This window comes from Lagopus leucura, unplaced genomic scaffold, assembly GCF_019238085.1.
Source record: "Lagopus leucura isolate 7727_CA_CO unplaced genomic scaffold, USGS_WTPT01 Super-Scaffold_100027, whole genome shotgun sequence".
NCBI lineage: Eukaryota > Metazoa > Chordata > Aves > Galliformes > Phasianidae > Lagopus > Lagopus leucura.
The window spans coordinates 3,231,421-3,259,295 of NW_024962278.1; the positions used below are offsets into that span (position 1 = coordinate 3,231,421).

The following is a 27,875-nucleotide window of genomic DNA, read 5'->3' on the forward strand; positions in this document are numbered from 1 at the left end:
ATTTTAGCAACATGAAAACTAGTTGCTGTATTTGGCTAATAATACGTTGCACATTTGGAGCTCTGTTAAATACCTTAATTGTGTAGCAGAGAATAAGGCAGTTAATTTACACAAAAGGACACAGAGGTGAATTTTATGTCTACATCCCAGAACAAAATAAGTAAATTCACTGAACATATGGCTTATTAAATCTAATAGTTCCTTTCCAAGATGATTCTGATTGCCATGTTTTGAAAGATAGGATTTTTTTTTTTTTTTTTTTACAAAAAAAAAATCTTTTGGATATTTGCCGTTAAGCAGATATGCCATCTGTCTCCCCAAATGAAAAGAAACTCAAGACTTTGATTACTATTTTTCTAAGCAAGATTTAGGGTAATGTATCTCTAGTACGTTGATTAACTAGATCTGACATCACATCTCAGACCTGTTTACTATTGTTTTTCCAGGAACTTCCCACACGTGTGCAGAGAAGCACTCCAGGATATAACTTGAAAGGCCGTAAGGAAGATCCATCACCTCCTGCACTGCTTTTGAGGTCTGTGGGTGACACCATGTAATTCAAATAGCCATCCTGTATTTTTGCTCCTGTTTTAAAGAGACAGATGCCTAAGGTGTAGCACTCCAAACTGGACTCGGAATTACTGCCACAAAATGCTCTCATTAAGGAGGAAAAAGAGGAAGCCTCTCACAAATTTCATGTTAAGAATATATACCAGAAATAAGATGCTGGCCTGACATGCCAAATTCTTGTAATTTGTGTGCTGGATACTTGCAGTCCTCAGAAGTACAACACATTTTGCCTATCTAGTTTTCTCCTATGGAGATCTTATTCTTCTGCAGCTTTCAAGCCACTAAAAGCAGTAACTCACCTGTGTCAGAGCCACTGCTAGGGGCACACATCATGCACCTACCCTGAAGTTGCTGACCCCATGGGAAAGCAGCCAAGCTGAGGAGCAGAGATGCCCGCCCTGCTGCCCTGAGCAAGTTCATGGCTAAGGAGGTACCAGCAAAACTGCTACTACAGGAAGGCTGGACGGGGTGGTTCAGACTCAGGAGGTGAACAACACTGCTCACTTAAATCACTTGAAGCACTTCACAAATGAGCTGTACAAAAATAAATCTAAATGGCACGGCATAAAACCACATGCAGGGAAAAGATTAAATGAAAACAAAAAACAAAAAACAAATCTGGTTTCATCACCCAAGCCCTGCGTACACTACAGAATTGATTTATTGCTACAACACTTTTCTGCTACTCGATTTAATAGCTGCATTCGTCAAAACATTCATCAAAGCCACACGTGAGGCACAGCAGGCAGCTCCCACAGCCCCAGCACTGAGTCCCAGTGGGGCAGCCCCAACTGCTCCTTGATGCCATGCACATGGATTGGCCACATGAAGCATACAGTGAAGCCAGAACAACTTGGAAGGGACATCCGAGATTATCTAGTTCCAGCCTCTTACCACAGGCAGCGCTGCAGAAAGAGAAGGTGCAGCACAAGGCCAGGAGGGCACTTAGAGCCTCATGGGATGGGCGAAGAGGAGGCTGCCATCAGCAGGAATCCTTGAAGTAGCCATAAGGGAATGGAACACAGCAGGCTCCCTACACGCTGCCATGGGTTTGGATCACACATGTAAGATGAATGTAGGGCATATGCTGCGTGTTACGGTTTCAAGCCAGAGTATGTCCCCGGGACAGATCATAATTCTTAGGTAACAAAATTACTTGGAGATGATTACTGTTCCAAATAGTTGATGTACAATACTCATTAATAATAGAGGTGAAATGAACTTACTTAACAGTAGGGTTCTTTCACATAAGTTCTTTGACAAAATTACCAAAACTCACATGCTGAACTTCTCTGATATCATAAGAAGGTCTGTAAATAAAATTGCCCATCGTTTCATTTTCAAAGATTTGAGAAACTCTTTAAAAGAAAAATAAAGTGTTTTGAGATCATCACTAAACAGAATTTATTTCATCAGTTTGGCAACCATTACCTACACTGATGAACAGGGTTTTTGTTGTGCACAAACAGGGTAAGGACTACCAGCTAGTAAACTGAGCACAACTGCCAGAACTGGGCATGTTTATTCATGGTTCCATACCTACACCTACTGTATGTTTCTAAGATTGCCATAAATTCACAACTCGTGTGCATACATCAGAATTCTTCTTCATTACTGATAGTTTATAATAAAAGAAACATCAATCCATTATTACTCAGAACCTCTCTTCAAAAGCCACTGGCATTATTTAATTCGAACTTAAATGAACTTGTAAAACCAAGATTTTTCTCCAATCCTTGCAAAAATCCTATGAAAATTAAGATTTAATAAACTTCATTGAGACATAATGCACTTAAATAAGCATCATAACAGCTCAGCCTTGTGAGATGTACCTTGCTTCCCATAAATAAGTAAAAAAAAATATACAATTAAATATACTGTTATTGAAGACTATAAATGTAATGAGAAAATCTTGTTTGTTTGTTTTGCTGGTTTTTTTTAAATAAGGCTTTTCTACAAACCTCATATGTAAAGCTGCAACTTAGACTTTCCTCTGCTTCTAGCTTTTGCTGCAGCTGATCTTTAGAATAGGTTTCACTGTATTTATATTTTAGTGCAAAAACTATTAATTAATGGTAGATCAATTCAGAAACATATTAAGCATGAATGATTCATGTGAATGCTCACATAAGAAACATGAAACAAATTATCACAATATTAGGTGTTTTGGTCCAGCATCTGTCCTTGGATACATGTCTCACTGCTATCAAAGTCAGTTGGGTGTCTTACTAAACAGCAGATTTTTTTTCATAATTACTGAACCAAGTCTGTTGACTGTAATTACTGTTAGAAACATGCGACTTATGTCCATACTGTTATGTGCCAGTTAATTAGTTCCATTTTAAAGAATTGCAGTTTCACTTATTTACTTTTAAAAAGAAACCACAAGAAAGCGTAATTTTATTTACCCTGCTTGCCTTACATTTATACTACATAGATTGTGCTAAGTGGCACTAAAAGCCGATGCTGGTCTTCTGAACAGTCACTGCATTACTACTGGTTGTATTTTTAGACAGAGCATTCCAGCATATCAGGAAATAAAAATCTTATAAAATACAGTATGTGTGATAGATATCAATTGTTTTTCTTATCACACTCACTCTGACATGGTTCAGAGTTCTCACAAATGCACGCCCTGCAGAACTTGGCTCTTGGTTTATGACAAGCTTATGAAAGCAGAGTATGTCTTTAGGTCTCTGTCTGTACTAATTTCAAAGTCACAGCCTTCTTTCTCTTCTCTCCCCTTGTGCACGTTTGTACATCTTTATAATACCTTCCAAATAATTTATCACATAGTAAAGATTTTAAAAAATCATTATCCTTTTGATCTAAAAATCCTTATATTTCATCTTTAATATGTTCTTCTGAGAGGATCTTTCTGGAGAAATTGCCACGTGAGTTCTGCCCCTCTGAGATATAACAGCAGAGCTCAAGTAAGACGTTAGGAGCTCCAAATCACATTTTAAATTATTTGAAAAGTTTTTGTTTGTTCAGAGCCTGTTTCCCTCATGCAGAGGAAAATGAGAATACCTCAGCAGTACACAGGTCATGAGACTAACATATGGGAAATAAAGCCCAGTTTTTGAAAGCGGAACAAAATTTATCGTCACAGAGATAATTTTAAGTATTTCTAACATGCAGCTGTTTCATGGAGGGGCAAACAAAAAAAAAAACACATTGATTTCTCTTGATAACTTTTGTATGAAATTCATTACTTCTTTAAGATGAGAAATTCCTTTATTTTTTCAGAGCTATGCAAAGAACTCATCACAAGCAGGAAAAACTACCCAGAACTTTGCACATTCATACTGTAATATTCTGCTTCACAAATAGTGTTCTTTAGCCATCCCATGTCGAACACAACTAGAAAATTACCTGGAAACACACTGAAGTCTTAAGCTGAAGGCACCATATTATTCAAAAAAATAGGAAGGAAGAATGTACATTCTTTCAGGCAAACACACACAGCACAAAATTTTCACCAGGTCAGAAAATAATGGAATAATAAAATGTTTAAAAACACTAGTAGAAAAAAATAAATATTGAAAAGGTTAATATAAATTGTTACTGTCTTAAATCATAGTAAATGTAGAGCTATCTGATCCACCTCCTTCGCACTTCACAATTTACAATTATTTTCTTTGATGCTGACTGTGAGGCTTCAGAAATTATATTCCAATTCTCCCCAGCCTTCCCGTTCAAGTGCCACAGTGCTGATTGCTCCCTTATGCTTTCTCATGATCTTTAGCCAAACAACTGGACTGAGGATACGATAGCAAACACTGCTCATTTATGTCTGACTGCTATGGCTACAGGTAAGTCTTTTAACAGTTACCAAAGTTCTCTCACTTAAGCTTTTCTCTTAAAGAAAAAAAAAAAAAAAAAGACAAAAAAACATAATTAACACGGTTACCATACCAGGCAGTCTTCATCTATTTTATCATCTATGGAAGCAACATAAAATGTACCAATTCACATGACCAAAAATGTGAAAGCATAGGAAAAATTCTGCTTTATATTAATAGAAATTGAAAAGAGTAGCTAGTATTCTCTCAGTTGTGAGAGCACATGCTGTGCTCCATTATGAACACAACATCCTTCCTTTGGGTAAGGACACTAAATCCACAAAGAGTGAGATCATAGGTGAGAGGACGATGGTTCCAGACTGAGTAAGATAGGAAGGGAACAGGATTCATGCCCACTTCCCAAAAATTGGGATTAAACTGAACATGGATACTGATCTTTACATATTGCCAGATAAGTCAAACTACAGATCAAAATAAAGAGCATCTCCAAGAATAAAAACTGGTTAAGTATCATAATAGAAGTGGACTTGAAGTATGCAGCAATTATCCAGTAAATTAGAGCTGGAAAACTGTCTAGATGATCAAGACTCAAGGAGACTTTGAGCAGCTACCCAGGGATATATTGACAGGACTGGGAAGCTTTATTATTTCATTATTCAATATCGAAAAATGTAGAGAACTCCAAAAAGGAAGGAAATGAACTGAATTATTTATGTATGTTGTTAGCTTTACAAGTAACTCTGAGTTGCATAAAAATGAGAAAGAGAATAAAACTCCAAATACTTGTATATCATTCACAAACACATAACAGATACAAATTCTCAATTCCTAGTGATTTTTTGTCATTCACTCTCACATTAACCACTCAAGACCAACAGCTTGAAAGGTTTGCCACAGTAAAGTAGTTTAATAAGGTAAACAACAGGACTTATAGATAGATGAAAACCATCACAACATATTCTATTACTGTAGCATGCCTCTGTAAACTGGTATACTCACAAAAACAGTAAAACATTTTTGGTGGCAGGTTACTTGTTTCATTAGCTGTTCTAAACCTAAGCATTTTGATAACTTCTCTCAGCCTCATTTGACTCCTCTTTCCTTTGCACTTAACTTCCTGCTATTTGCTCTCATCTTTTACCTTGCAGAATGAAAATACAACCTTAGCCTTAACTTAATCCTTCCTACCCCAGCGTTCTTTTTATTTATTGAACACACAACTTTTGAACACACTTGATGGACATGTGGCATTTTACTTAGGAAAAAAAAAAAGAAAGAAAATAATTCTAGCAGCAAAACAGCACTCTGTTGCACAATTACATCTGTATCTGTCTTCTTCCTGCTTACACTGCATGGTATAGCTTGAAGCTGTTAACATTTCGTGGGAGAGCAAAATTGAAATAATACTACTTAAAAACAATTCCCTTGTTTTGAAATGGGAAATATGAGTTATTTAATAATTAGTCTTACTGCAAATTTGTCAACTAGAAATGTTGTACAGAAAACTGATAAAATCTATTTATTATCTATCATCACTCAAGTTATAAAAAAAACAAATAAATTCCCCTGGGACTCTTAATTATTCATTATTACAGCTCAGCATCTGAGAAAACAGAAGCTAGATTTTCACTCTTGAGCACTAATTTGATGTTGAGAAAAGTCCCATAACCATTTGTGTGAAAAAATCCAACTGCTACCTTTCAATATTTCTGAATGACAGTCAGGGCTCGAAGCAAACAAATGATGCTCACATATCATGCCTCGCCTACAGGCATGTTATTATAATTGAATGATATTATGCTGTCTTACAAGACGGTATTTCGGTTTCAATAGGGCAAACATGGCAAGCAAGCATCAGTTTCCATAGGGACCTTGAACTTTCCAGCAATACAGTTTCATCGACTGAACACTCTTCCTCTCTGTATCAGTAATGGAAAGCCTTAGAATGACTTGAACAGTTGGCCATCTCTGAGATATTCGTAACGCTCTCAAAGACAATACAAAGCAAGAACCCAAAACATCAAAACATTCTTTTCATTTAATTGTTGCCCAACTGTAAAAATCTGTCCCAAAGATATGTTATCTGAAGGTCCTCGATAATACCAAGAAGTTCGTAATAATTTAAAAAAAAAAAAGAAAACTGAAAATTCGTCTTCTGTCTTAGGTTGTGCAAAAAGAAGCTTGATAATGCATATTTCTGTTTGGTTTGTATAAACGGCTATACTTTGTATTTGAGAGCAAACAGAAAAACATTAAAAAAAAGCAGATTTAGAAATGAGTCACATCTTGATTCTAAGTCCAGTCTGAAGTACACTGTAAATGGACTATGTCTGTGATATACTCCATGGAATAAGTAAGGTTCTTAGAGTCCAGCTTGTGTAAATCTCCACACCTCTCCACAGGTGGATAATCATGTTTGGATTACCTCACAGACCCAGACTTCAATACTTCAATAGAAGTCCAAGGCTCTTGCACAGCGTTAACATAAGGAAAGGGACCTTCAACTAGATGCCTTTAGGACCCAGCACACAATCTATCAACATCTTATTCTGTGGCAACTAAAACTCTTTCAGCATTCCCCCCACGTCAAATTGTTCTCTTCTGACATTGGTGTTGTCCTGCTGTGTGGTACCAATTATCAATGAATATGCAGAGATTTTCTTGCCAAGAAAGAAGCAGCAGAGTTTGTATGGAACTGCAATACAAGTTATATTACTTACACATATTTATGAAACTTAAGCACAAGTGGAGAAACAAATGCGTCCTCTTTTAGGATTTGGTTCCAACTAATGCTAGGTTTCCTAAAAGCAACATCTGAATAATTGAGACTATGCACAGCTCTGCTGCCAGTAGTGTAAAGTCCGTAAGACTTTTTCTTGACACAGCTCTACACAAAAACTGGTTTTTTTAAACGCTAGATTGTGGAAGATCACAGCAATGGCACCCTCTGGTGACAAACATAACACATTATAATGAGATGAACCATTCAGCCTGGAAAAACATTTAAAGCTACCTTTTCTGCAAACCTACTACATGGAAAGCATTCCCATGGCAAACTGCAAGAAGTAGGTGAGTATTTTTAAGGACAGTTCTAACTAGCCTGCAATAGGAGCCAATGTTAGTGAAAGGGCAAATTCTTCAAATCAGTTAAATTTCTCTGTTATCGTCGTATCTTCCTTGTATTCTATTAAAATACATCTATTAAGATGTATTTTAGCCAAAGACTGACTTAACGAACCATACATTAAAAAGTTCAATTCTTATCAAAATTGGTTATTTCATGTTCACATATGGTTCAGATTTCAGCATGTTATTGGTAGTGCTACCAACGGCTTTTGATATGTTGAAGAACACAAATGAGAGGTTTGTAAACCAAAGACTTAGCATTCATGTGTATGTGAAGTGGACTAACAGCTGCTCAGAACACATCTTCCACTCGATTCAAGAGGCAGAACTTCAGCCTTTCTGAAATCTCAATCATCCCCACAGTTTCTTAAAGAGGGAACGTAAGTGTCAGCAATTTCAAATGGTACAGAAGGACTTAAATATACACAAGTATTTTCCTTTCTAGTGTTAAGGAAGTAGGCTGCCATACAGCATTTAGAAGCCTAAGATCTTTTAAGAAAGGTATCTTTAACCCACATAAGATATAGGAAATTTAAAATGAAGAAAAAAAGTAATTTCTGGATTGCATATATCATATGTTACAGAAGAATTCGGTATTACAGAAGAATCCAATTCTGGTAGGACTTTCTACAAAAAGCTGAGTCACGGACATTGGGTAAAGATAGGTAAAATTCAATACTTACATTTTCTTTCCTCTGGTTTAAGGAAGGGACCTTAAGGCACAACTGTATTATTTACTTCTAAAGAACTATATTTGTTCATAATAAAATAAAGGAAGAATATGAGATCTTTCTTGAAATTTATGGAGTTATTTTACAATGAGCTCCAGTTATTCTAATGCATGCATATATTAAAACTCCAGAACTTAAAGAACTTCCTGTTTTCTAGGTGAATATCATTTATTTCTGAATAGATTGTCATATTTAAAGATTACAGCAACAATCACATCTAACATATTCTTTTAAACAAGTCACCAGAGAACTTGAAATGAACACTGCAAAGAGTGTAAACACAAAATATATCAAATTAAATATTTAGTAACAGCATTAATACTTAAACAGCCCTTATACGTGTGTAGATAGACGTACAGCAAACAGGCATTCACTCTACATGCACAGAGAATCCATTGGCCAAACTCAAGCAAAGCAGCCTAAACAACAGGCTGATTAGAACAAGCACTGTGCACCTACACCTAATTATGTGCTTATTAGTGAAATATGCAAGCCTATGTAATTAGGGAGATGATAAACAGTGGGATGTGCTACAAGAACAAAAGTACCAGTATCTAGCTTGACAAATTCAGAGGAAGCATTAGGTGAAATTTCATAGCTTTTTCAAAGAGAAGACTTAAAATAAATGCAACACATGGATGTTCACATTGAGTGCTTCAGTTTACACAGGAATGTAAAATACACCTATTTTTATGCTGCACTCTGATAAATTTTGTTTCAACAATGTGTACAGCCAAACCTTCCTGTAACAGTTATATCTCTCATCAGCTACTCACAATGAATTCATTACCAAGCTGGATTAATGTTATCAGATACAGATTTCTGTTAAGGAAAAGTACAACAAGGCATTATTCTAATTCAGTTGTGCTTTAGAACAAAGGCACTGCTGCTTGCTTAAGTGACCTGTATCATCTAAGTTCACTTTATTAAAACTAATAATTGACGAACTGAATGATGAGCTGTAATAATTTTGTTTTTAAATACAGTTTCGTCACTTCTGTTTCGTAGATGGAAGGGCTCACAATTAAAATATTAATTGAAAAAATCACAACGTTATGTTGAGATAGCTTTTTTTTGAAAAAAACCTGCCAGTGCTGCAACCTTCAGTGATAATGCAGACAAAGCTGCATGCAAAAGCATTTCTCTCATGCTCAGGAAAAGCAGGTTACAGCTAGCATCCACAACTAATGAACTCAGCTGTGGCAGTATTTTGCCAGGTAGACTTAATTCACCAGCCGATATTTCTGTTTCCCTTGATTCTTGGGCTAAATACTGGGTTTTGTTTCCACCTATATGCCTTGGATGATGTAATTATAGAGGGGGCTATCAGGTATTCCAAATAACTCACTCTGAAGAACAAAAATGAAAAACAGAAACTGCTTCAGCCAGGTCCTGATGTAGTTACATGGGCAGAAAGCAAAATGTTCAGGCTCAGCAGCCAGAAAGAGGCATTTAACGTGGCAGAAGTACTAAAATCCCTGACATCTAAGAGAAATGAAATCTTACAAACTTCACAGACGTGAAGCTCTAACTCAATCAAGATGGCACTGTTTAACCCTTTCTAGCCAGGTAAGCAAAAGTACTACTGCAGCCACATTTGCACTCTATCTGGAATATCACCAACACAGTGTTCAGAGTATTATTCAGTTCTTTTACTCAGCCTCTGAGTAGCATTTACTCTTTAGTTCTTCCTAAACCTGTATCTTTAGCGTTATTTTCATTCCATCATTCTTTGATGTAGATTCTTTGAACACTAGAGTGCTATTGGGTTATATTAAGATTGTAACAAATCTTTAAGATTTTATATACTGTCATTTCGTATTCCTGTCTTGCACAAGACTTTAAAGTTTACCAGCAATACACACCTATTTTTTGTCCTTGGCTCCATCATTTAGCCTCCTCCCACAGTAACTGCCTAAACCACTTACCTGGACAAAACTGTTGTTGATGTACAGTCAGGTCTTTACAAGTTCTTCCTGATAGTCAGTTCCTCTATTAGGAAACTACTTCCGATCAGAAGTGTCCTCACGTTTTGAGCGCACATCAAAATTGGATGTGATTTGAGTTCTGATACTGTGCTTAATGAGTTTTTAAATTTATCATTTACTAAGTACTTCACATTCCTTCCTGGAGAAGTATACCCATGCATGAGCTAAACCATCCAAGAGCTCTTCCTTAAGAAGCCTTGCTGATGTATGAAGCACATGTTTCCATTTTCTGAGTCTATGACATTTCATTTAAAATCCTTGAGACCATCTGGACACTTTTGCAGCTATGAAAAGATAACATGATTGTGATAGCTCTTCCTCTCTTCTCTGCCCCTCCTGTTGCTTCCAAGCTAACTGGGACCTGGGTAGGTCTGGGAGATAAAAGTGCTCAACATGCCCAGGGACCACAAATGGCAGAAACTGTCTACCATGCAACATACAGCAAGCACACAGCTTCCCTGCTTCCTGCACACAGAGAGTAAAATAAAGATATTCTTCTTTTTCCTAACTTGACCTGAGACTTTGCAGATCTGATCCTACTGAAATTTCACTGTTTCACCAACTTGTTAATTTGTGGTTTTTTTTTTTTTTTTTTTTTTTTTTTTTTTTTATAATTCACTTCCCCACAGCCCAAAGCAAGTATTTTTTTAACAGAAATATTTAGGAATAAAAATTAACTCTAACTTCTTAAACATAAACAAAATCCTGTTGTCAGGAAGATTAAAACCTACTTTCAGATTGGTCTTATCACACTCAGAGGTTATCCTGCAGAAGACAAAATCAAAATTTTCTGAAGAGCAGAATCACAGTTTCGCCACAAGCTTTTCTGCAAATTATGAAGTGTGAAATAGCACACTGAATAAAAACTAAAATAAGGAAATATTGAGAACAGCATGTCAAAATTTAAAGAGTGAAAATAAGAAAATAAACTCTTCAGCTGTCATCTGATGGTCTGATGCCTCCACACATTACTTTGATGTGGCAGTACCTTTCCTTTTCTATCATAAATTTAAGTCTGTTGTTCAACAACAACCTGGAAAAAGCCTTGGTTACCCTCCTTATAAAAGTAAAGTATCCATAAAGTATGAGGTTAGTTTGAATTAAGATTTGTTTTTGATTTTTTAAGATCCACTTTACATACACATTGGAGAAATGACAAAATGAAATCAACACCAGAAAACTCACAGTAGAAAAAAAAAAAAAAAAAAACAACAACAAAACATGATTTCCTTTTTTTCCTCTGTAAGATATAATAAGAAATTTAAGAGAAATACAGTTTCTCATATTTTACCTTGCAATATTCCATACTTCATTTTACTTAATACATTATATATTTTAATTGTAGATATTTTTAATAAATAGGATGTACTTGTGGTATTTTCTGGTATTCAAACCAAGGGTTTGAAATTTACTACAATAAAAAAATACCAAAGTGATGCACTTGCTGAACCTGATAATCATTTCTCTGAGAAGCATCCTGCAGCACATTCCCATAGCACCTGAATCCTTACCCTTGGTGCTGGAGACCAGCTGCCTCCAACAGCTAGGGAAGGTCTCCAAAAAAAGGGAGATGAAATGAGAAGTTAAGAGTATGGCACTACTGGATTAAGCAGCAGGAGTCTCCAGATTAATTCAGGTAATGTAGCCCTGTTTGGAACCTCACCCCTTAATAGCTGGGCTATCAACACAGAACTACTTTTGCAGATTTAGAATTACTTCCTTCACACACGCTTCACCTACAAAGAACTACCAAAATCTCAGAGTTTTACAGTGGATTTCAAACTTAAACACAGATTCTCACAGGTATCACAGAGACTGCAGATCTGTCCCCAGTGCATACTGTACCTATCTTCTCCTTAATTGTGATGTTCTGTTTCCTTGCCATTCCTAAATTGCAAGTTACTTGATTTTACTATGGCTTAATTCTTTTTTTTTTTTTTTTTTTTTAAAAACTCCCGTTGGGGGGGGAGGGGGAGGAGGGGAAAGAAGTGGCAGCTCTGGTAGAACACATGCTTCTAAGTCATTACCTAAAAATAATCAAAACCTAAGCTTTACTCTGGAAATAGGAATGTTATAGATTTAAGACTGACCATGCGACAAAGGATGACAAATGCTGCTACTGAAAGGCTTTCCATTATGTTTTGGAACAAACAGTTACGGGATTTAATAAACAAAAGTAAACATTCAGGAGCCCTCTGGTACATCCCCTACACACTGTGTCTGCAGGTGTACTGAAACAGCTCTCTACAATGCTGGCACATGACATCAGAGGTGAGCTATGTTTCTAACTGGCTGTTTACACTTGGATGTATCACGAAAACTTCGATTCACTTAAATCTCACTGCTCAACAGATCATGCTGCATAATAATTTGGTGACAGATTTGCTTTTAAATATTTACGTTGCTATGCCTAAAGAAGAGATAACTAGATAGAGACAGCATTAAAAGTTGCAAAATATGTTAAGAATTTAGAGCCTAATCAGACTTACAAAAAAAAAGCACTTCTTTTCACACTGGATCTTCTGTTTTGTTAGGAAGAATGGTAGTGTACCAGTAAAAGTGAATTTAAATGAGTTCATATTATTTCCATGTATCTATAAGCATTTTCAACATGTTGATATTTCAAGGTTCACAAATTTCTAATCTATGATCAAATTACATCACACCAAATCTAGAAGGCAGAAAATGGTGAAAAGCTTTTGAATAGATTTGAATCAGTACAACATCAAACTGTTAGAGCAAGTATTAGAAATCAAGTCACCTCTGGGCTACTTAGAGGCGTACAAAAAATGACGTATACATGTTCATATATTCATATATACATAATATGTGTAGAAAATAAGAGAAGTGAAAGGGTTTTTTTTTCTTTTTGTTCCTGTTAGTTTTTGTCCCCCCAAGTGCAGTAACATAAATTGCCCCTTTTGCACTTTAACTACTGTTCTGTAACAATAGTAACATACCAAGGGAAAAAAACTTCAACAACTCTTTAAATAAATTCAGTGAAGTCTAAGCATCACAAGTTCCCCTAATATTGGTAGGCATAAATGGATAAAATCTTGTAGCAAGAAACGTATTGTTTTATGCCAGTACCTTGCAAATCTCAAACAATATCAGAAAGTAAATTTCTCTTGGAATACAGATTCTTGTTACTTCCTCTTCAAGATGAATACCTAGCAAGTTATTGATCTGCTTCTGAAGGACACAGTTTTTATTATGTAGGAAACCACTGCTGGGCACAAGTGCGAGAAATTAATGATGGTTTTGTAAGTGCCCACACTGCGGTGCTGAACCAGTGGGGCAACTGTCAATCTATATGATAATACATCCCAAAACTTCATAAAGTCAGTGATGTGAAAAGGCATTGATTTTTGAGCTAACCAGAATTTGTGAGAAAGAAAGACTAAAAAGTTTACTGAAGTCAACACCTCTGTGTATACAGACAGTTGCGTGATCTTTTTTTAAACAGCCAGACATAAACACTTATCACAAGAGCTTTGCCATGTAAAAGTGAATTCCACACACTATTTCGTTTCTTCCGTGCTTTTTTATCACGTCCTCCTTCCTTTTACTTGTTCCTTTTGCTTATTCTTTTCAATGTTAGAAAAATTATCTGTTCAAAATGGATTCAGTGCACTGTATTTCCAATTACTCAGTAATTATAATTCACTCACTGTGATGAAAAAAAGAAAAAAACCAAAATAAAGCAAACAGACTTCTTTCATCAGTGTCTGCAACACTATACAGTTAGGTCTTGAGATCAAATTTCCTGAGACAAAAGGTGTGGAAAAGGGCTTCCCTCAGCAATGAAGAAAAACTGCCCATATATGAAGGGAATTCCTCCAAGAGCAATGAATTCCAATTGTTGTTTGAGCTTATCAAAACTATAGTGAAGTAAATGTAATTTGACTTCTTGGTTTAAACTGTACTATTTAAAAACAAAATTAATTAATTAGCCAATCAACAACACCTTTTTACAATCATGGTTTCCATGTGCTAGCATATACATATTTCCTCTTCAGTTTTGATGAAAAAATATATTCTGCTATGCCTATAGAGAAAAGATGTTGCTTGAAGATTCAATTTAAATCAGGAAAAAACGCACGCTCTTGCAGAAAAAAATCAATTGCGCTTTTCTGAACTTTTTCAATCAATACAGAAAGTGTAATTCAGTTTTACCTTGTTTGCTTTAACTAGGAGTTGATTAAGTTTCCAGTACCTACCACACCTCTGCTTTGCAGAAACTGAGACAGCTGCCAATGAATGTAGGGAGGAGCCTCCAATAAACAGGAAAGAAATCCTCCTCTATTAAGTAACATCATGCAATAAATTAAATTTTGTGGTAAGCAGTATGTGTAGCTGAGACCTGGTTATGTTACCTGGTATTGGCTGCCTGAGTAATTGCTCCAACGTCAACATTAACGAGACTCCTCTCCACCTTTGCATAACGGCAAACATCAAAGCTTTTATTTAATATTTTAACTAAGCTGAGTTTGCATCTTCATTACTCTGTGGCACGGAGGACAAATGGCAGCAAATCCATTCTTACTATTTTTCGTCTCTAAAAAGATGTGCGCACAGATGATTTGTCTGATACATTTTTAGCAGACATGAGAAACAAGCCTGTGCTATACGCATCTGAAAGGACAGCTGGCTTGATGGAGCTTCATCAACACTAGTTAGATGCTTTATCAACAATGATTTGTGCATTGTCTAAAGTCTCATTTCTACGTAATTAATCACCTACTCTTTGCCTCAGTGTGATGCACAAGTTTGCTCAACAGCCCCTTATATCTACAATAACCAAGTGCAGAAGTTCAAAATTTAAAAACTCATGTGAAAGCAAATAGCACCACTGTTACAGCTACCAGCATATTGCAGATTATTAATATTACTTCAAGCTGTGAATAGAAATCACACAATATACTATTTTTAAAAAAATCTGATTTCTCATCATTAAGTTTAAGTTAATAAATTCTGAATATAGTTTTCTGTGAAGGGTTATTACCTGGAAAGTAAATTATATGATAAACCATATATCATATTATGAAATAAGCATGTTATTGCTTCCTGATATTGACATTAAAAGAGTATTCCTAAGCAGCTTTAATCAAACAGAGAAAGAAAAGTGAAAAGCTAATTTTTAGAAGGACACTCATGTTATTACACATGTGCAACTTGAATATATATACACACACACACACACACATATATATATATATATAAAAAAAAAAAAAAAGCCCTACCGTTTTCCTCATCTGACTTGTTTTCATTGTCGGAGTCGGTGAGGGTGAGAGCCGAGTTTTCACGACTTGACAGACCAGAACTTCGCCTGGATTTGATCCCTCTTCCCCACAGCCTGATTGCATGCTCTGGAGACATCCCTCCCTCCGTGTCTGAGTCAGCATCAGAGCCAGTGCTCAAGGAATAGCCTTGATGGAGTATTCCTATGTCCGAGCAGTAGCCGCTTCGATGGGGAGAGGGTTCACAGATTCCCAGTTCTGCAAGGGTGAAGTTTGTTCCTAGAAAGGCGGTTAAAGAAAAGTAAATAATTGAAAATCTAGGAGATCTAAGTTTCAAAACAACAGAAAATGTATACCTTTCTTAACTACGCTGTGTGCTAAGGCTTTGTAATTAATTACACAGAGGAATCCACCAACTTACGTAAAACGTATTCATTATAATTCAAATGCATGAAATACACAAAACAAGGGTAGATTTTAGGTTATTTGTGACTACTATTTTGGCTCCAAATTATTTATCACTTACGTATGTGATTAATGTAAAACTCCTGACAAGTGCTAATGAGGAGACTTGCTTTAGGTTACATATCTAACCTTGCATTTGTAGAATTAGAGCCTTAGCTTTGAAGTTGAACATTTGATCACTTGCAAAGAAGCTGCTTTTCCTACACAAGAGTATCATAAATAGAGGCTTTTTTGTTTTGTTTTGTTTTTTATTTTTTTTAAATTTCATAGAAAACAAATAGTTGGGAAAACAGTTTATGTTTTGTTAGGAACAGCGAATCACTTGAAAAAATCCAAATCTACCAGTGATTAAACAGGAAACCCTGTGATCAGTGTTGCACTTCAATATCTGGTGGGTGGGTTAATATGTGCTGTAGAAATCAAAATATGTGGATCTCAAAATCACTCTGTTTTCTATCTCTATTCACCAAACTTAATAAGGCAGCGAGAACAAGGACACCAAAATAAAGAGGTCACCAGGTGTAAAGGCAAACATTTCCAGATCGGTATCAAAATGTGATATTTAGCAGTTAGTAACTGCAGCAGACAAAGTCATTAACATTTTGAAGGCACACAGAGTCCCTCACCCCAGGGTTCTCAGAAAGTATAGGCTTGCTAGTTGATTTCTCCTTATTTGCTTCCTACAGGAATGAACAGAACTACTAAGAAATGAATGTGGAATTATTCACCATCTCTACGGCTTTTTAGGCTTTTGAAAAACGAAGTGATTTCCGCTTCATTACAACAGGCTAAAAATGAATTAAAGCAGACTGGGGTCACTGGCAGCATAGCTGCCAATAATGTAATTCGCAGTGAAACTAAATCCGTTGCCTGTATCTCTATAATGGTAGTTGCATTTTGTCCAAAAGCAGTTTATATTTTCTCCTCTTCTCCAATATGTTTACCAGAATGCCGCTTTATTTTGGAAATTCACACATTAAAAAAAAAAAAAAAAAAAAGACACCCAAACACAAAACATACAGAACAAGGTTGCAAAGTGGTGACCTGCACGTGCAAAGTGCATGCTGATGTCAGGCAAATATCATGATAGTGAAGCTTCAGAAGTTTTCTCGTCTGCTGCTGGCATAAATGTCCATAAATACACACCAGTTATGAATACACTAGCTTAATTAAGCTATTTTACATACATGGTGAAACATTTCAATGATATTCTGTAGAATTTAACAGTCATTACAAGCTCTGATTACTTCACTCCGATTAGCATGCTTTATTGACATGAGAAGTCAAACTACAACATCTAATGCACCAAGTAATTTTCAGAGGAATTCTTACTTCATTTGTCTGAGGAAAATAGTAAAGGTACTGAAAGAGGAAAGTAAACATAGCAGTCACAGAACCCATTCATCCACCTGAGTTTTGTCACCTGAGGATCTGGCAGCTTCCAGAAGCATGGAGAAAAAGCCTTGAAAACTGACCAGCTGTTAGACAGTTAAAACAACTGGAGAATGGAGCAGATCAACTCAAGAACATGAACGGAAGCAATCCACTGAGCCTCTGGGATAGAGGATCTTCCAGATGTTTTTCACATCTATAATATATGTATATATGTAAGTTCTATAAATACTTAAGGCATTTTTCAGATAAATCAATTTTGTATTCAAATATATATAAAATGCATCTGTATTTACGTATACTTTGATAGCTCACTGCTCTTCATTTTACTTGAAAATCTGAGGAAAAAGCTGCAGAAGCAGTTATGCTGTCTAGCCCTTAGCTTCACCTGGATTGGGTTCTCCTACATCTCTCATTTCCCTTAAAGGAAACTGTCTCAAATAACACATGATCCACTTAGATAATATCCTCCCATATGCACAGCCACAATGGCACATTAAGGACTCACGGCATTAGTAAAGCACTGCTGTAAACTCAGAGGATACATATGGCTCTAGGAGCACCAATATTATTTATCCAGAACTTCAAAGCAAAAAATCCTACTATTACTTTGGAAATAAAGTACCTACTCTCACACAAGAAGAGAAGATCCAACTCAGCACACACCCTCTGGTGCTGGCAGAACACTCCACATGGGATACTGAGGACAGAAAGGTCACCAGGAACCACGGCAGCCTTCCCCATCCCTACAGCCCCCATGTGCTGGAGTGTGCACTGACCCAACCGGCCTGAGGCCTCAGGCTCTGCTTTGAGATGCACCTTCCTTATGACTGCCAAAGACCAGGACACCAGGCCAATCCAGACCTCATGGAATGAAACCCAAGGAAAGCAGGCGTCACCTGCTTTGCCATATCCTGAAATTCAACTTGTTCTGCTGCATGTTCACAGTGGGAAGGCTGACCCATGAGCTAATGCAGCCAAGGAAGATGGGTGATTCTTAGTGTTGTACACACCATGTGCTGCCTTGGGGGCTTGCCAGTAACTTTCAGGGGTAGAGAATAACAGCATTTCACTGCAACTTCACTTGCATTGGAGAATTGAAAGGGGGTCAGGATACATTCTTGCACATTCAAAAATGAGACTGTTTTCTTTCAGATTCTGTAGCATCTACTACATTGCTGGTGGCACTACGTGAAAAGAGATAAATAGCATATGATGCTTATCAAGGGAAATTAAAGGAATCTTTCCCTTGAAGGAAACACCACACAAAAGGAAAACTTCAATGGTTTTTGCTTTTTCGTATGTAACGGAGCTTATTAACCTCCATCATTATTCCCCTCATCCCCATCTGCAGAAATCACCAGACCACTTTTGTTAAAGAAAGGCAGTTAACGCCATCTGCTCCCTTAAGGTGTATGCAACTTCTCATGCAAAAATAGATCAGCAACATGGTGGTTTAGAAATGTAATATAATGTTATATACTCCATGATCACACCTATAATCTGCATGCTGTGAGTTCTCTCTCAATAGAGCAGAAAAGCTTTGTTTTCTTTCTCATTTGCATATGACTAGTACACCTTTCAAGCTCATTTCCTTTTACATACAGCAAGTTAGTACGTAAGTTAATTAGTGTACACATATTCACTAGAAGTGTGATTAATTCAATGATGTGCAATTCTACTTATCCCTGCTAAGACTAGAAAGCATTACCATGAAAGTAAAGGTTATTCTCACCTAACCTGCAGGCAGAGGTCTCACGTGCTTAATTACAAATTATAGGAATCGCCCTTCTGAAGATTAATCTAATCCAGTTGTGGTCACTACAAAATGCCCCCAGAGAAGATATCCAAAACCAGTAGTGCAAAGATATGGCAAATTCATCTTCGAATTTGACTGGATCAGCGGTTCAAAATTTTGCTAAGTCTAAAATCAAAAGAATAAATACTACTGACGTGACATTCTCTGCTACTATAATAAATTTACAAGAAGTTGGGATTTTTTTTTTCTTTTCTATTCAGACATTCCATCTTTTGTCAATTTTTCTGCTATGCTAACAGCTATAATGATTTATGCTGGCATGAGTACCACAGTTTAACTCCAATCTGTGGTATACAAAGAGGTCATTCTTTTTAATAAACTGTGGTGTATACTTCTTAATCTTTCTCAGTTCTATACATGTTCATTCATTATAATGACAGAGAGGACAGATGATCACACTCATTTTTTAATTTGCTTATTGTATATATTTTTACCATTAACCCTTTTACTGGTCTTCCTTATCAGATACAACTGCCATCTTTTTGATTCTACTTCGTTTTCCTCCTTCAACTTTTTGGGGGTTAAAATATCCTTGAATCAGAAGTGCTTTTTCTGTGCAAGATGCAGGAAATTTAACCACAGGACCACAGTGAACGGCCCCTGTGGCAAATGTCATATTTGCATGAACTGTGCCTGGAAAATACTCCTGTTAAAATTTTTTAACAGCATTTAAAATTCAACAGAAACAGCGTGATTTTCTTAAAAGCAAAACCATTTCTGGCAGTCTTAGTCCCTTCCACAGCAAACAGAAATCTGCACACACATTACAACATATACTTTCTATTTGCAAAATATTTTCTAGCTTCTCTCCTCAATGGCAGCTAAATCCTTTAATTGTCTTTTTTCTAATCCTCTTTCTGCCATGCTTCTTTCTGGCTTGGAGATCCCTGGGCCTAATAGCAGGATAGAGACAGTTCTCTTCTCAGCAAGAACTCAGTCGACAGTTACTAATACCGTAGCTACATCTACAGTTAAATAAAATGTTGAGGTTTATAAAATCAGGCACCTAACGAGATTTTGGTCTAGATCACAAAATTAGACAATCTTCCCTGCATTTTCAATAAAATTTACTTTCATTTGGTGATGATAAAGTTACTCTCCTGTTTTCTGTCCTTCATTCATTCTTTATGTACCACATAGGGAATAAAATATTATTAATTACTTCATACACATTTTCTGCAGGTGTCTGAATGTAGCCTCTGAGAACATCTCAAACACTTCATAATTTATCTTCACCTCCTTGGGAGGTGAGCTTTTCTCTCTGCCCTGTAATAGCTTTTAAACTACAGAGAAGAATACTTACAGCAACCTTTTCCCACAGCATAGACAAATTTTGGCAGAACACACCATACATAAAGCATCTACAATGCAGCCCAGGTTACAACACAGTACTTCAGGGTAATACCTGATATTCCTAGGTAGGCTTTCACTCACAGTAAACTTTCCAATTTCTCTAAGCACTCAGTAACATTAAAGAAGACATTTGCCACAAAAAGAAGAGCTGTTCCTACAGATATGTCATTCTGAAGGACACAGGGCAAATGTAAGCAATTGAATAAGGATTCGTGCTTTACATCCCAGAGGCATTGAGGGCAGCTGTGGGGACAGCACTGTGCAGAGTGGAGCACAGAGAGCAGCAGCTCTTTGGCACCAGGCATCAGCTTCACAGTCAAACCCCACAACACTTTCATGAATCCAGCAGCTACAGCGAAGACGAGCAGACAGTTAACAGTGACAGCTTTTCCAGCCTGGGAACCTCTGATCCAAAGGCTGGAGATAAGCTTTCATTTCACCAACAAAATAGTCACGTGGAGTTTGCACTGCAGACTAAGCAATGGATTTTCTTCTCAGAGCTGCTCAGATATTCCTCACCTGCTCTCCAAGAAAAGCAACTCTAAGTAGGTAGAGTTCACAAAAAACTTCAGCCTAAGTAGTTCAATCTATCCAAGTTATGAGATGTTATTAGAAGAAATGGAACATAAACTCAGCTATACAAAACATGCATACAAGCTCTCCCCTTCTCAATGCACCATCAGTTTCCTCCATTAATCAGCTTATCTTTAATGAAATGTATCATCTATCATTTAGTAGGCAATGACTGTTCTGTGATCAAAATCAAATTAAAACCCACAGGGCTGTGTGTGCTAAATATGCACAATACCTGTGTTTGCATAACTATCTCCCATTGCAGTGATTGCTTCCCAGGTGACCTCCAGCAGAAGGGGAGAAAAATATGCTCATTTTAGGGCTACTTAGTGTCTAGAGAGACCACAAGTATGACCAGAAATCTGACCCACTCTAATCCGATTTTCTGCATTTTTTGTGAAAGTGACAAGAAAACGTGAGAAATGTTCACTACTTGAAACCACAACAATATGCCTTTTTATTTTGTGAACAAGACTTGAAATGCTTCTCAGATCTCATAAAAGACATGTGAACATTCTGAAATTAGTTGTGCCACATTACTCACGTCAAAATACATCCACAAAAGCCAACAAAAAGCCACATACATCCAACAAAGAAGTTAACAACTGGGCTGTTGTATTGCAGAAACTAACTTCCACATCTTAAAAAGAAAGACTGAAAGCAGCCCACCAGAGCTATGATTGGAGGAAAATTGGCACTGAGTTTGTTCCTTTCATCTGTAAAATGAAGACAACAAAACTGCGCTATCAAACTATTACTAACAACTGTAAAAATGATACAACTTGCCTCTGCAACAGCAAGTAGTGCATTTGTTGGGAGAAAACCTGCACCCATTCACACTGTGTACTGTGACACACCTCAACAAGAACACAGCTGTAAGCTACTAAAAGTCAGGTTCTACTTTGACCTGTACAAGTAGCAGAAGAGGAACAGAACATGAAGCTTCACAGCAAGTAACAACGCTCTTGTTGTTAACAATAAGAATCTCTAGTATCAGCAGCACTAGTCCAAACACCATCAAAATAACACTGGTTTTGGAGTGGAGCTGGGATGCTTTTTTTTTTTTTTAATGGAACGTAATGAACAGAAGTCAGAATGTATTTTCTATTCCAAGTCAAAATATACAGAATAGTTGTATCACCTTTCCTTTTCTTGGAGATCGTGCATTTCTAAATAAAATTCAAAAAAGAGCAGTGTTCATGAAGTCATAGGTACCACACAAGAAGAAAGAAATATTTATTTACAAATGCTGCTTTCAATTTAAACAACATGCCCATCAACACCTGGTATTATAGCTCCTGTTACACAGGCTAAGTACCTTCTGATTAAGGGATGTTAACTGCAACTCCAGGAAGAACACCAATTTCATTGAGGACTTTAAAAAGCTATATAAAAAGAGCAGTGTTGTTCCAATAGAGAGCAGCTAGCATTCAGTATCTATGCTGGCTATCCATACTTGTGATGCACAGTCTCAGATGGCACAAAGTACAGAAATCAGACCACGGTACCCACAAAATCTCAGTTTCCACCTCTAAAGATGGAATTAGACACTTGCATACTAGTGTAGCTCACAGATGCCTGTCCTCTGTAGTAAAAGCAATTGTGTTACATCAGAAAATGACAACTCCTCTCCTTTTTCTCCTAAAAAAAAAAAAAAAAAACCAACCGTTTTTATATAAATACTCTTTATATTATACTTAATTAACCACATAGATATGAGTACTATTGGATAAAATCACTGTGGAAAAATGTTCATCAATACATTAATTTGAGTTTAATTATTAAGAAGGACCTCTAAGAAACTGCAGGAAACTACCAGCAGATAAATTAGCAGGTGATAATTTGCCGAATTCATGCTAAGCCAAGCTTTATTTTTATACTGTTAATTCGAGATTTAAAAAGCAGAAAAAATAAACCACTGTTCCTGAGTTGATAAATAAACTGTGCTCTCAAGAAACAGCAGAAGTCACAGGTAATAAGCTTTCATGCCTTCATAACTATTTAATTGGAAGCTCTGGAAAAACCTGAATCAGCCGTTATCACAGACAAGACCTTAATTGTTTTCTTCTATACCTTGCTTCACAGGTTAGGAATACTGATCTCTACACTCTGTGAAGGTCCCCAGGCACATATAAAGATTTCTTAGCACCAGCAGCTGTCAGCTGTTCAGTCATAAGGAGCTTCTTCACTGTAAACATCATGTCACCTAGAAATAATGGCTAAATAAATTGTATCCTGTACCGTAGAACAAAAGAAGTTTAAACTACTATTTGACTCAGAACTTCAGTGTTTACATTCTGAATCATGTTGTTCCTAACAGGTTTCAGAAATGCCAGAGACACCAGCCTTTAACTCTGCGTTTCTCATCTTACTAGGAGGAAAATCAGAGCGTCAGCATGAATGACTGTAACTGAAATAGAAATTCATCTACAATGGAAAGAAGAGCTTGCTAGAAGTCTCAAAGCCTTATAAATGCAATGATAGTAAAATTATTTGAGCACTATAAAATTGAAAAAAAAAACATATATTATAAACAAGTACAAAGGAAAACAGATTAAGTGCTTTGAGACAGTACACCTACTGTGAAACAAACGTAACTGTTTTCTTTCATTCACCACTTGCATTTGTTTTATGAAGAGATCTGGAAATGTCTTCATTTGATTAAATTATAAATAGCTTTCAGCTTTTCATTTTTAATCCTCACAAAAATAATTAGTTATTTTCACACCCAGTCAGTTGTGGTGTTATAAATGGAACAGTTGGCACCAACTCCGATTATTATTGGTCCTGAACTTTGCTACAGATGAAACACACACCCTTAATAGAGGATTTCTTCTATCTACCAATGACTGTAATTCATCGATCGAATGTACAGTTGTGAATGCAGAAGCTGAGCACATCCTGGCCTTTCTGGCACATGCAGTAGTTTCACTGGCAACAGTCAATAGTCACCTCCAGCACTTTGGCAGACAACACAGCAGATGCACCAGTTGCACTGCTGGAATTTATTGGTCTTACCAGGCCTTCTGCAGTACCACACAAGGATGAAATAAGACCTCCTTCCACACACCTCTTTCCTTTTCCTACACTGGCATTTTCCACGCGCACAAAACACGCTTCTCACTCTCTGTGCACTATTTGCTGTGTTCTGAGCGCTATGCCACCACAGGGGTCTGCTGCACTTAGTGGCTGTGCTGCCAGTCACACGCTGATCATAGAATCCTCCTCCTACTGGGAAACACAGCCCCACTTGGGTACTGCAACTTGCTTCTCAGTTCTTCTCATCTACATTTCTGGCTGTCCTGCTTCTTACTTTAATTTGCATTTAGATGACCTTTTCTCTTTTTCACTGAAGAAAACTGAGGATTTGTGTTACATGCCAATAAACAGCTCATAGCTATGTTGTTACTTTTATTCTTCCTAACTTTCTTTTGTTTGAAGCAATGTTTTTACTCAATTCCATTCCACAACAGGGCTACTCCCTGCCCTTCTATTGCCCCATCCTCTCCATCTCAGTCTTACATTTGAAGTACTGCTGGCTTGGACTGCACCTTGAATAATAACAAAATGCAGAGTGAAAAATGCAGAACAGTGAAAGTTGAGCTCTAGTTATCACTTCAGCATTGAGCTCAGCTGGCACGCTGTGTGACTTACTGAAAAGGCAATAACAACATAACCCAACTGCAAGTATAACTTGGTCAAGTCTCTTATGGCTGGGAAACAAAGACAAAATCTCAGCAGAGGACTTTCCTTTGTCTCACTGAAATACTGACTGCTTATGATAATTGCTTTAGAATTACCTATACTTAATCACTTCACTGCTTATCAAAACTAACGGTAAAGGAGATGAGGGACTATGTAACAGCCTTCCACCTATACCATCTTGAAGAGGGTGTTCCCTATGTGACACATTTTTACTCCACAGCCTGATTTACAGAAGAAGATATTACAGAGAAAAGCTGAAATAATGCATGTACATTTTTATACAGTATGCGTAGGTCACCCTGAAATTTATGCCTCCTATTTATTTCTATGGAAACTACAACAGGTATGGCGAGCACAATAACACCATTTGTTAGAGCAAATTCCCAGCTACAAACCGCTATTTTTTTAAGAGTCACTGCCATTAGCCATGTACTTACACCAGCAATCAACAACAGCCTGCATGCCATGCTTATAAAAATGTACACCAGCACAGATGACCCACTGCTGCCACTGCTGAAATGCAGCACCCACCACCTCACTGTGCCCACAGCCGCTGCTGTGTCTCCATCAACCTTGAGCAAGCGTTGATGAAGGTGAGTGGTGACATTTTTCCTTCATGAAGAAATTCAACCCCATGGCTTTGCTCCACGTGCCCTTCCACATCAGACACGTTTGTGTCAGACTGCCCCTCTGCTGCCATCTGTCACATGGCAACACAATGTAATGGAGTATTGGTGGGAAGATTCAAACTCTACTGCCATGCCACCAAGACCCGCCTCTAACTTTGCAAACATAATAAAATAGAAGGCATTACTTTCAGAGCAGCTCTTATGTAAGTGTATTACACATATATGTAAGTAAATGTATAGCACAGTCACATTTCAGTAACACTTAAAAGCTGTTCACAACAGCTCTGACCATTCACAACAACCTGCATTTTACAGAAAACAGCAAAATGATCGCAGTGTTTGACTCAGCCACCTCTGACTGCATTGACAGCAAAGGCCAAAGCAGCTCAGCAGAACCCAACTTGATGTGCTGCAGGTACGCACAGGGGCGTCACAGTATCACACCAAGGACCCTGCCCTTCCTCGCCACTTTGGCCAGCAGTCCTGCAGGCATTACCTCACCGTTACCTCACAGCAGCTCCTGCCAGTAATCACCTTTATCACCTCACATTATCAAGTTTCTGACACGTTCCCTTTTAATAACTTATACTGATCTCTCTCTGCTTTTGGCAGAGTTAACAAACATACAACATTCTTACCTCTTCTCTTACCCTAGAACAACAGAGTTCCCTATTCGGAACTGAAAGGTCACCAGAGGAGTGGCATTTGTCACGGGCTGTTGCCTAATTAGCACAAGAGCCCAAACGTCCTGATACAGTACACACCAAACAGCAGTAATTGCATCTGAGGTAGATAAAACAAGATGCTGCATCCAATGTTCTTTCTCTATTATTTATTTTTATTCTTCCAAAGCACTGGGATCAATAAGCATTTGACAAACACATAAAATCACTGTTATTTTAACAGCACACAAAAGACACTGTTACTGCACTGCTTTTCTGGCTGCCATGCTTACCCTGTTGCTTCTTCCAGAACATGCATAACTAGGTCTATCCACACTCAGCTATTCTACACAAGAACCAGTTTTAATAAGAAACACTTCACCGCCACGCCGTTCTCCATTGCTTCTGTACCACATTTCCTGAGCCTAAACCAAAACTACAGTGAGGCCTCAACATCAGTAGAAAACACACTTCAGTATTTACCAAGAGCCAGACCCTAAAGAGAGTTCGTGAGCAGGCTGTGTTATCTGACTATTTTTAACACACGCGTCATCCTACTTCATAAGTGCCTTTCCTTGCTCTGTAAGTGCCTTGCAGATCAGGTGAAATGATAAATTCACATCTCACTGATAAAGGTCAAGTGCACCCAGGTATCATTTGATGCCTTTTATTTACTTATTTATTTTGATTTCTTACTTGGCAGAATCAAATTATAGAATTCTTTGAGTTTAATGGAGATTAGATTGGTTTGTACATTAATCCTACATTAGGAATAATTAGGACCGCTTTAAACCCACCAATCATTTGCAAAGAAGGAATACCATGAAATACCATGATTGCAAAAAAAAAACCACAAAAACAAAAACAAAAACCAGTAGCACATCTCCTGCTCATGACCTTTCAGTCGTGGAATTACCTGAAATAAATTGTTTTCTTAATTACTGGTGTGATAGAGTATATCGCGTATTAGCTTAGCTGGCCAGTTGCTTCAGATGGCTTAAGATACTGTGACAGACGCTGGATACATTACCAACTTATCCATCTCTCGCAGAGTGATGAACCTCTGATGCAGCTAAGCATACTAAAACTTGCTAGTACATCTATTTAAATTTCAGATTTGTGGTTCTCAAAGGCACCTTGTTGCTCTGTTTCCCTCTTCGTCATCTCCATAATTGGAAAATTATCCTTGATTTAAATTCTACTACTGTCCTCTGCCATTGAAATCAAACATAGCAAAGATTTTTTCATTGTTTTTCCTTCTTATTTTTTTTTCACTGGGAATTGGGCAAACCAACTACGTGGATTTGTAATCAAGGAGCGACACATTCTCCCTTGTAGTGGGAAAGCTAGAAGAATCCTCAACCCAAGACAATGAATAACTCAAAAGTTTACAGGAGATCTCTAATCTAGAAAGCAAAAAGAGAAACCTACAGCTAGATAATGAGAAGTGTACAGTAACAAACAATTGCGTTCCAATAATTTTAGGGATAACATTAAAAAAAAAATAACAGAAGGCCTAAACATCAATTATATTAAGTCCAAAAATATGTTGGAAAAATATATTTTGAAGAAGTTTTTAAGTGAAGCTACTTTTAAAATAAAACACAAGACATGGACATGGCATGGGCATCCACAGTCTCCTCTCTCATGTCAACCTTAGGTACACATACTGCACATTGAACTTGCGAATCAGAATTTTCCCATGTGGTTTTGCAGGCTGCAGAGCTCCTTCGTTAGCACTGCTGCCTACACGCCCTCCACCTCATGCCTTCACTACCGCGACGTCTAAACACAATTATGAAAACCTGACTATGGA

At 37.2% G+C, this 27,875-nt stretch overlaps 1 protein-coding gene across 1 annotated transcript in view; it reads right to left on the minus strand.

Annotated features, from left to right (window-relative positions):
- Positions 1-27,875, minus strand: part of TENM2 (teneurin transmembrane protein 2) — a 614,809-nt gene that overhangs the window by 416,431 nt on the left and 170,503 nt on the right. The window contains exon 4 of the mRNA XM_042880629.1: positions 15,465-15,740. Coding sequence (XP_042736563.1) covers positions 15,465-15,740 — 276 coding nt within the window. The remainder of the gene's footprint in view (positions 1-15,464; positions 15,741-27,875) is intronic.